General features: G+C 38.9%; 1 protein-coding gene across 2 annotated transcripts in view; it reads right to left on the bottom strand.

The window, feature by feature from the left end:
• LOC121194083 (ephrin type-A receptor 6-like) overlaps positions 1 to 1,172 on the bottom strand; it is a 177,389-nt gene extending 176,217 nt beyond the window's left edge. For both annotated transcript variants that reach the window (XM_041056666.1, XM_041056667.1), the window contains exon 1: positions 1,094 to 1,172. In XM_041056666.1, coding sequence (XP_040912600.1) covers positions 1,094 to 1,172 — 79 coding nt within the window. The remainder of the gene's footprint in view (positions 1 to 1,093) is intronic.
• Positions 1,173 to 12,017: the final 10,845 nt, after the last annotated feature.

Genomic DNA, 12,017 nt, shown 5'->3' with positions numbered 1-12,017 from the left:
GGGGGGGGGCACAAATCATGGACAGGTGGACTGCAAGCTTATGCAAAAGAAGTTCATATACTTAAGTGTACACAAGCACTCACACACACAGTTTCACACTATACCCACACCACATGCAGTCACAGGAATGCACTGCACAAAACTGATGTGTGGTCGTGTGCATTTCAGTACGCACACAGCACAAAGTGAATATAAGTACATTTTCTATGCACATACCCAAACACTCACTGAATAAATTCAACTTTGGCAGCTCAGAACCACTTACTGCTTGTGTATCTAAAATCTACAGTAACACCCCCAGCACAAAACATGCAAGTCTGCACTCACACATTCTCACACTGTCACCCACTTAATGATTCAATCTTGGGTTTATCTGTGTGTCTCTGTGTGCGTTCCTGTGTGTGTGAAATGTAAAATGTGTAATTAAAGAAGCCTCGGGGTTGTCACTTCAGCAGCTGATTTCCATAAAAACAGTTTGGTTTTTTTTTTTGGTTTTATGACCTGATTGAGCGGTTAGATAAAAACTGAGCTGAGGCAATCCATTGAACTCTACCAAGAGCATGATAAACTTAAAGTCTGACTCTGGATTGAGTCATGGTGCATCCAGAATGCTTAATTATAAAGAGTAATATGTTGAACGACAAGAAAATGAAACAATAAACAGGAACATGCAGCTATCATATAAGATATCTAAATAAATTTCCTGTGCAACCTTTTTATATCACTATGATCAAACAAAGAAGATTTATATAGACAAAGGCAAAAAAAAAAAAAAGTGTTATCTCTAGCATTTCGCACTTCTAAGATTTGGCACATTACCTGCATGAATGTCAGAAGTGCACGACCTTTCTCAGTGGTGATTTGCTCTAGATGTTATCACTTTATTTATTTAACTACTTACATTAGTGGGATCGCTTAATTGACTGTTACAGTAAAAGCAGGGTGCATCCTAAGATGTGTCCATGGTGAAAATGTTTACAAGTACGAGGGAAGAGGAAAAACATTCAAAAGAGTGAATAAATTGTCACTATACATGCTAAACAAACTCAGGTATGTTATGAGTGGATCCTTAAACTCCGAGGGTTTGCCTCACCTTGGTTGCACTGACTGAAGCGAGTGAGGACAATTCCAAGATAGAGTGAAACAAGGAAAAATCTCTTTCCCAAACTCATGTTTGCTGCAACATCTATCACCGGCTTCATCTGAGGTACTTCTGGCCCAGAGGTAATGTGGTCAGAGAAAAGCGATCTTCCACAAGTAGCGTTCCACTGGTCCCGGTCCTTACATTTGGTCTTGGTTGGAGAGAACTGCCGAGTGACGGAACAAGAGATCCATCCTTTACCTGGTGGCAGCGGACGCGACGACGCGGAACGGACAGAATTTGGATAAAGTCGCGGAAATAAATAAAGTGAAATCAGTTTTTTTCTTTACACAAAATAAGAAACACTTGGGTACTAACAACTTTGAAGATTTTCCCATGGACTTCAATCGCCGTTATTACATTGTTTCAAAGATACGCTAAAAATTTTCCTCATCAACCTAGTGCGTCTCCGTGGCGCACGGAGTCGTGACAGACTTCAGAAATCCTGTGGTTGGCACGGGAATGCGCCGCGGACTGCCAGCTCTCCCTGTCTCCAGCCCGCAGCAGCGCGATGTGGACGGTGAATAGAGGAATGATTGGGATGCAGCGGAGGAGAAGCTGAAGCGGCGTCTACAGTGGGAGACTGAGCGCATCTGTGCAGGATGCTCGGCACTAGAGGGGGTTAGCTGACAAGGCAATGGCGCGCTTGTGTGTGTCTGCGGCTGACTTTATGTGTGTGTGTGTTGTACTGGTTCAAGTGGAGGGCTTCCCAAATTTTTCCACAAGGACCTGAAAATGGTAAAAAAAATAAACTTGTGCCACTGCTTGATATGATTTTGACCTAACGAACCTCATTTGAGAGAACAGACTTTTAGTAAATGTTATTATGTAATGGGCTGTGTTAGCAGGGTGAAGTTCTTAGCTTAAATAATAGCATATTCAGTGTGTTCATGCTGGGGATCCCTTTGAAATAAATGACAAATTAAACTTAAAACAATAAATAAATAAGTGAATAGATGCCTTCATTTTTTTAACATTTAATTTGAATCCCTATATGTATAGGACAGTGGGTCTATACAAATACAGCTTTTTGAATTTGAAGACATGCAGTACGGTATGTGGACCTAGTCACACTTTCAGACTCCCACCATACACCTGTAGTTTTAATCAGTGTATCTGACGTTTCCTCTTAAGTCGAAGAGTAGACAGAGACTGCTGTGATGATGTAATCTGGAGACAAATCCTGATGTTGCTCCATGGAGGGTGAATAATGAAAAAAAACAAAACACAGTCAACCGCAAATTCACTGTAGACAAACCAACTGTAAAAGTGACATCTAATAAATCCCTCCATTGAAGATATAATGCACTGATTTCCTCCTCGGGGAGGCTGTTTTGATCCCATTTTTGTGGACTGGAAGAATAAGATTTTAATTCTTTTTTGGGGGGTGGATTTTGTGTTTTTTATGATCTGAAAAATCAAACTCAAACTAGAAACTGCAACTTTATGAAAAAAACAAAAAAAGATATTATGCAGATAACTACTAGACCAGCATTGATGTGGTATAGTTATCTCATGTTCAGCATGTCAGTACAGCAAACTTTATCCCAGAGCAAGTGTAGCTTCATTTCCATCCATTTGCAGTTCAACAGTGAGCCTCTCTGCTTGCCAAGCCACCAATGTCAGCCAAGATTAGGGAAGGTCTTCCTCTCATCTTCATGGACGTCTCATTGAATGAGTAAGCAAACCCTCCCCAACCTGACCGGGTTAAACAAAGCAACGCCGGCTGCTGTGATGAGACCCAGTCAATCAGAACATAGGAACAGCTTCCTGTCAGCACAGAGGAGGTAAATACATCAACATTGCAATCCGTCACCACCACTTAGCTCCCAGCCAATCACCAAACAATGTAGAGAAGCTGCCAACTACTGACTTTGCAGGGCACAACGTGTGAACACATCGGAGGACGAGAGGGTTGTGGATTAGAATATATTGACCACAGTGGCCTGTTTGTGTCTATCGTAGCTTGAGGGAGGCCGTACATTCTCCAGAAATGGATCAAGCTATTAATGTCACATTGCAGACGTATTGCAGCTATAAAAAGATGGACAAATGTTGTGGTGCTTCTCAGTGAAAGGAGTGGTTATAGAAATTTTAGACTGGCAGTAACAGTGTGTACTGGAGATTTGTCATTGATGGGGACACAATGACAATTAAATATTCTAATCGCTTTCACATTTGCTACTACTTAATGCCTTTATTCCAACCTACAAAATATCAGCACGTTTGGCTGAAATGTTTTACTTTTGCTGTGTATTGTCTATGGTTCTGAGATAGTGCTGCTTCCACTGCCACTATTATTTCCAAAACAAATACTTTATTGACTACTACTGCATGTCTTATGCCATTACCACCAATACTACTACTAAAATTGCAAAATAGAACATATTGCAGATGACTTAAATCATCTCTCATCCCTGTAGAGAGTGAGTCTAGTCAAGACTTAGAATGATGATCAAAGACGGCAAACTGTTGAGAAGAGGTCCTCTGCTGCCACCCCCCTGCAATGATTTGGTTTCCTTTGCTGTAATAGCAGTCAATGAGGTGTGACTGTAGTGTATAGGGGGCCTAACTGTGAGCTATGATTCCCCCTGTCCAGAGAGAACAAGCTCTGTCCATCTGTACTCATCACAAGCAAAGAGGTGGAACGAGACCACATCAGCACAACTGACAGAGACAATGAGACTTTATAACGCTAATGGGTTCACTAATGTCCTGTTCACAATGAAGTGCCAGCCCATACAGAACTGCCCCACACGTGGATGGAATTCAAACTGAAAAAAAAAAAAAAAAAACTTAGGCTGAAAGGAAAATTCCACCCCAAGTCCATTAAACAATGCAACTGCAATGCATGTTGTTTGTCTGTTTTCATTATTAGTATGTTGTTGGCTGGTTTCCTTTGAGTCAACAAATCTAATGACCTCACATAAATCAGCACATTCCTTGTAGTTGTGGTACATGTTGAAATGGTTAACAAATGTGAAAAAAAACTGCAAAAAACTGCAGTATGTGGCAACATCACAGTATAGAAATACCAGTAAAAGTCATGTTGTCAAAATTTTATTAAATGACAGAAAAAAAGTATCTTTAAGAAAGAATACAGTTGTAGGGGCACCCATAAACATTTTTATGGTCTGGCAGAAAAAAAATGTAATTTACTAAACAGCTTTATAACAATATTGCTATCCAGCAAAACTCAATTCAGAAAACGTAAGTCCAACTCTTGTTGATCCCGTTCAGGCCAAGTTAAGAAATGATAATTAAACTGGTTGTGAAGCTGTACTGTCCAAGGACTTAGACTGCAGTTCAACAGTGCTGCTCAGGGTTGGCACAATAAAGATCAAACCCCAAATCTCTCTGTTAATCATCCACTGCCAGTATAACAGTTAAAATATACAATACAACATTTAATCAGTTTAGCTGATTAGATTTGTAAACAACATACTGTTTACAGACATTCACCCAGCAATGCTTTAATGACATTTGAGCAAATTTTTCCCATGGTAGGGGTTACAGAGCATCTTATCCACAATAAACTTTTCAAACTAGAAGGATTTCAAGTGCAACAGTAAACCCATTTTCCTATTTTTGATTATTGCATTGGCCCTGAAGGAACACTTGGTTATCTATGTGAAGCTTCATTCTGCAGCCCAAGGCGAGGATGATATTGAGTATTTTCAAATAGTATAACAGAGGAAAAAACAGTTGCTCAAAAACAAACCATGATTACAGTGCTTCAAAATTGCCTGCAGCAATTTACAACCTGCCTTGTCTTCTGATTTGTTTTTCAAAATCAAGCTCAGCTTTTGATTTACATGATGCGTTTGTATGAAACTGTCTGGCCTCTAAACACAGACCCCCTAGGGTGGAGCAAAGTGGAGAGCATTAACCTACACATGCACATCCATGGGTGTATGCAATGCTGTGCATTGACTCCGGGGACCTCTTCCATGCACAGCATGTGAAAGGGCATAAATTTTTGTTGCTGCAAACATATAGACAAACAAGACAGACAATGGTTCCATTGTCATTTGGGTAAAAAAAAAAAAAAACAATAAAACCTTCAATAACTGATTATTTTTGGCCACTTGGGGGCTTTAACACAAGTTGTAAACACAATACTGGCATATTACCACCTATTAAGTTCATATGGCAAACATATTAGCAAAGCGTTTCTTATTGACACATCCCACAGTTATGGAGCAAAATTATCAATCATTTGGATTGATGCTTGGAACCACCTGAAGAAAGTAAGTCCAATTGTTACTTTCATTTTAGCTTTGTTTTTGGTCTCCTCCAGCTCCTGATAACAGTATCTGACACTTCAGCAGCTAAATGCTCCACCATGTTCACTAATTACTCATTAAGTTTGTCTTCTGTTTGACACTGTGCAGGTAGTGTATAGAGGGTTTTTCTAGTTTCAACTTTAAAAAATTGAAACTAGAAAAGCGGTCAGAGTGAACCAAACAGGGGTTGAGACATGAAAAGGGCAGTACAGATTAGGACGTTGGAAACCTCCTCCTTATCAGTATTGGCACTCATGAAATTCGTACTGTGTGCCAGCACAATATGCCAGTCACTACAGTATGCATGTTTTGGTTGCCCCCCTGCCCTCCCACAGTGCACACCTTGTGTCTGTGTGAGAGAGCGATTGCTGATTTATGAGCTTGTATCAATATGCCACAGTGTGTACGTGTCTCAGATTTAGGGAAAACAAGATACAGTGCTTTCAGAGACCGGTACCACAGCATGACGCTGGAAGATCTCCAAGCTAATTTTAATCTTTAGCTTTAGCCAAATCTGTACAACCCACCAACATCTCAGATAGACCAAAGAATTGATGTATTTATGTTTTGTCTTTTTTTTTCAGTAAATTTTCAATGGAATTCATTTCCAGTGGGATGTTTAAAATATTTTGTAAAGTAGCACTATAAACAGAACAAGGCGTAAACTGGGATTTCATACTTCATTTATTATGCACACAACTGAAAATGTTTATTCCCTTTTGGAAATAGTTTGAGGGCATGAACACATAGATAAACATTAAAAGATTTTCAACTTCCGCTAACCTTTGAAATATTTTCATTATTTAATTCCAGTGTATGAGTGGGTAGTGCATACTCAAAGCAAAAGCACATTCATTTGGAATAAAGAACAAGAACTGAATAGTTAACAGAAGTGATGAAAAAAGAAAAGAGCCCTAGTTACAGAAACTCAGATTTTAATAACAGAAAATCTGTGCAATGTCACAGTTTAGGGAGACACCAGATGACAAGTTGATTTTCTCAGTTCATGTGGCCTAACTAAGATTTTTCCATCCTGTGTTCTTCTTAAATTTGTGCACTCACAGAAATGAGCCAACCTGCAGTCTAATCTTGATAAAACCTCAATATGTGTCTTCCTTGTTAAAATAAGTCATTGCGTATGTTGAACAGGTCAAAGTGAAATATAGTTTCATCAAGTTTCTGTCTTTATTGGAACATTTGGTCCTCATAAAGAATAGAAGAACAAGACCACAAAATCTCCTACAGCCTATTTTTTTCCCAGAATGACTTGTAGTGTGTATCTTACTGCACACAGACGTGCACACTCTCATACACACTTGTGCGACACTTCTGAAGTTGCCCACCTCCCTGGCTGCCTAATGGGCCATAGGCTCTAATCTGGATGGCCACGGTGCTCAGGAGAATGAGCAGAGCAAATAGAGAGAGCAGCTCATCAGGCCCGAGAACCGGTGTGTCGGTAACCCCAGCTGTTAAAGAGACATCCGCCTATCGTTCAGAGATGAGGGAAGAAAGCGGGATGCCTTCACAGGCCGTGGTAATTTCCTCAAACTTACAGCAGACAGCTTTCTCGTATTTTTTATTTATTTTTTTTTTTTTTACCATTCATCTATTCAGGAAGCATCCTCTGTCTCCTGGCCTTATTTATTGTCACTGGATTTCCTACTGGTTCATTTCCCCCTTCCTGCAAATACTGTTTTACAGAGTAAAATTATATAGATAGCCATAAAAATAAATAAATAAAATAAAAAAACAAAATAAGACAAAAAAAGTTTGTGGATTTGTGCATAAATAAATATACTGTTGACATCGTAATGCAAGAAATGAAGACACTTCTAATGTGCTCCTATGTTTTCCAGATTTTTGATAAAAGGGATGGAACAAAACATAACAAATCCTTGAGTGCACCATTGTGCAATTATTTGCATAATCTCCCATAATTCCTACATATTTTCTCTCATTAGAGGAGTTTTGAAAGGTGTCTGGGAACAAATCCATCTCTGTTCTCCATTGTTTTCAAATGTGATGTTCTCTCGTTGAGACTGAGTATAATTTTCTCACCCAGCAGAGTGTCATCTGCAAGGCACTTGTCTTGCAGTGAATGCTTATTAAACAACACAACAATGTATGGTACTCAGCCAATCATGTTCACAGTACCAATAGAAAATGAATTCCAAATGGAAATGACAGTGTTGATAATAATCATGAAGGACAATAAACATCATTATCACCAATTGCACCTTTTTTGGGTGAGTGTTTTTGTTACTTTTCAGACAGGCTCTGTAATTACAGTCAGCAGTGATGCAATGTGGCATTCAGCAACTTGACAGTTCCTGAGACCTGCCCCACAACCCCATCCTCAACCCCAAAATTTCCATTAGTAATTGACAAATGGATGGATTAATGGTGTATAAAATGATCCATCCATCATAGGGGCTAAATGGGGTAAGAGAGTGTCGTTCTGTCAGACATGCCTTTTTAGAGCCTGGTTCTCATGACCTCTGTGTAAGTGGAGACAGCAGTGCTTACCTTTTTATTTAATTCTTCATGCTGTAAAAGAGCTATTTCAGCTAAAAATATACATTTCTCAGCTGTTATAAATTGTGGTTTAATTGAATTAGTACGCAATACAATTGAACTGAGTTGACTGAGCAAATGCAAGCTGAAGATACAAATCCTCTACATAGGTATCACTGCCTTTCATTTTTTATCAAAGACTGAAAACATTCAAAATCCCTGCACTAAGTAAAAACAAGAAATCTATAAGGTGCAAAGTAACAAGTTGGCTTCTTATTTTACTGAGACTTGAACATGACTAGTATTTCTACAAGTTGTGGTTACCACTATACAGCTAAACCATAATAAACCATAATAAAAAAAAAAACAAATAGATGAACCAATATATAAACATTTAGGCTACTGGCAAAATTGGTACAGAGCCCCTAAAGTTCTTAAAAGTTCTGAATATATATATATATATATATATGTATGTATGTATGTATATATATATATATATATATATATATATATATATGCGCTATATATATGCGACAGGCCTATGCTTTGAAGACCATGGAGGTGAGATGCATCCATAGCTTTGCCAAAACGTTTTTGTTCATTTTTTGTTCACTGACAACATTTGTAAATTCAGTGGCAAATTGATGTTGATGTGTGAATTTGTATCATATCTGTTTTAATACAGTCATATAATCTGCAGAGAGAAATATCTTGTATTGGTAAACACTGCAACATAGCGATGGAATACACTGGCCATGTTAACATAGCATGTACTATTAGTTCAGTTGTTAGTCCTGGTGATGTGACAGCAGGAACATCCCTATAACTACATCTACGCCTGTATCCACATGTCTCCCTGCAGAGCCCCTGTGTCCTGGAATTTCCCTTTGTATTAATGAATGTCCTGCAGCCAGGATCTTTGTGGTAGGAGGCTCTTGTCTGTTGTGTCGCAAGAGAGATCTTGTTTTCTTTGGGTTCAGTCCTGAAACATTCACCAGAAACGGTGCAGGTAAAGTAACATGCGCTGTCCATGGTGCTGGAACACTGTGTCTGTCAGAAGGGGTTTAGTTTATCTTATATTGGACTGGCTTTCTGTGTAACAGCCCATGTGATGGTCGTATTCAGTTGGGTGCAGTGGTGAAAACCTTTGGTTCTTTGCAGATCTTATACACACACATATACAGGTATCCAATCCTAAATGCTAACTCACATTTTACCTAACTCATGTTGTATATCCCAATTACTTCTGTCCCACTAAGAGAGACTAACTGATCATGAGACACAGAGACACAGGCTATTTGTTATAGCTATTTACTCCCTCAACTAGTCACCCTGTCCATCTTGTCTTCTGAGGGCCCCCACTATAACCTTGGTTGCTCTGGCCACTGTTGACAGGGAGCAAGCTAGCTGAATTCTATCAGCCCTCCTAGAAAGAAACAATGAACTATTGTCTATAGTAAATGGCTAATAATAATATATCTAATAATAAAGGAAAAATACCTTAAGATGTAAAAGTCCCCAAGATTAAAAAAAAAATAAAAATCTCCTTACAGGCCAGCAGGTGATATGGATGGGAGTTCCTGCAAATAAACAATTTGGTGATTGAAACAAATGAACGAAGTGTGCTAAACTCCATGTGTTTGCTATGCTAATGTAATAGAACAACAGTCCTTGAAAGCACCCCTGATTTAACATACTTAGGTATTAAGCCCTGCCCCTTTCCCCCCTGTCACGGGGAGACCCCATGCCCTAAAGTAAGGCACATGCACTACACACTCTACTCAGGTAGATTTTGTCAAAATGTTAATACCTGGTGGAAACTGTTGGGGAGATGTGTGTGATATGAACATTTGGAGGAGAGGGTGAAGGGGAGAGGACACATTGTGACTGGGTATTTGATTTGTTGAATTTGAATTGTGTTCACCTGTCTCCTTTGTTGCACTTCTTCCTCTGTTAGACCAGGAACAGCCAAACCTGAGCTGGAGCATTCCAGTTGGTTAAATAGGGGGTTCACAGGGGAAGAAACCAAGTGTGGTAGACTGGGAGGGGTGTTTTGTCTTTTGTGCTGAAATAACCAGTATAAGTGTCTTGTTTAAAAAGAAATATGTGGTTTTAAAATAAATTTAGCTGAACTTCAATGTGACAATGTGTTATTTGATATTGTTATTACTCTAAGTATGCTGGGAGACATAATTGATTTTGATTGCTTGGGTTTGCCCATCACCTGGAAACATTTACAGCTAGATTAAATAAATTATTAAATTGCAGGTACTAGTGGGTATCTAGGCATTGTGCAACCAAGGGCACAGATTAGCACTGTGATGGTGGGTTTTAAACACCAGCATCAATTTAGTTTGTTGATGTTTGTAACCTCAAGTGTATTATTACAAAGTTTGGACTAACCCAAAGTTGGTCTCTTGCTACACAAAAGAAAACATTGTTTATTCATAGATGTTATTCCTTGAACCACATGAATCAAGTGCAGTGGTGAGTTTGTGTTTAAGGGTTTAACAGTGAATGTAACTGTTGATTTTGGCATCAATTTTGGCACGAAAATCTGTATGACATGCTCGATCAATGGATCACCTATTGTAAGAGCTCCTACCACGTCCTGATGTAGAAATTACGCACTGCAAGGGATTTAATTCTTAAATACAGTGGTTTGGTTTCGCTGCTGTAAAGCTTGACAAAGAAACAGAGGTGATCCATAATCACTTTGTCTTTCTGTGTTAGATAAAATCATTCAGACAAGGGGACGGAATCAATACCTCTACGTCAGCACTGTTACACAGTGATTTGATGGATTCTGGGAGAATTTCGTGCCCCTTTTAAGATGCCTGCCCCATAATAAATCCCCCACCTCCCACATTTCTTTCTTTCTTTTTTTTTTCAAGCAAAATTCCAATAACCCAAGGGATTAGAAGGGACCCATCCAACTCAATTAAATCAATGGCATCGGGGAGATAAACAATGACAAGGCAAAATCTCCACTCGATCATGGACAGGTGCGTGTGTGTGTGTGTGTGTGTGTGTGTGCATGTGGCCAGATGTATGTACACACTTGTTCCAACATACATGTGTGTCTACAGTATGTATTTGTGTGAAGTCAAAGGCCTGACTAGTACTTTAGTGCTGCAGCCTGATAAATAATGCACTGACTATATGTCTGTACTGCTCACCTTTGTTCCCCATCAGTGGACAGCAGGAACCATGACAGTGACAAAGATAGAGCCATCACACAGTGATAATCATAGTGGGCTAATCTGTAAAGTGAAATGAAAATAACATATATTAGCATGGATCTGACAAAAACACTTACAGTGCTGACTGTCAATCACTAGTATTTATGTATGTCTTGCAGTAATTTTTTAAATTAATATTCAATTTTGATTGATAAAGACTATAGCCAAGAAGGCACTGACCAATGCATTGGAAATTTCGATTTACTAACTCATTGAATAACATGAACAATATTTATTTTGCAGTTAATAATGTGGAAGCATCAAAATGATGTTGGTTAAATGAGGATTATTTTAAAGGATGGATAGAAGCAAGCACACTCAAAGAGCTGTCTCATTAGGCTAATGTATCATGCATGAGAAAAACAAAGTACTTGTAAGTAACTTCACTGAGAAGGAAACTGAACATCAGACTGCAAAAAATCTTTTAAGCCACTTAAATACACCTCTTACCCAGGGATGGCTAATTGCGAACAGTGGCAGGCTTTGTGAGTGACCTTTGAGTTTTATTTTGACGAGAGGACGTCACTGGACTTATTAAATCCTTAGGAAGTTTTTGTCACGACTATGGGAGGCAAGGACTAGGACCCAAATGCACGACCCCTCAGACGTAGTCCAAAATAATAATTATTTATTCAAACAAAGTATCAACAGAAAATCACTCACGAAGGAGGGAGGCAAACCAACTGGACAAAGTAACAACCAAAAGATCACCCATAAAGGGGAAAAAGGCACTAAAACAAAAGTTACAAAACGTGAACACAAAATCACTCTTACGAGGAAAAATACTAAGCAATGAACAAAACCTAACAAGAAACAAAGTAACAAATTAAGACA

This window comes from Toxotes jaculatrix, chromosome 15 (genome assembly GCF_017976425.1).
Source record: "Toxotes jaculatrix isolate fToxJac2 chromosome 15, fToxJac2.pri, whole genome shotgun sequence".
NCBI lineage: Eukaryota > Metazoa > Chordata > Actinopteri > Toxotidae > Toxotes > Toxotes jaculatrix.
The sequence above is the reverse complement of the archived record's forward strand: the minus strand, read 5'-3'. Positions and strand labels throughout refer to the sequence as shown.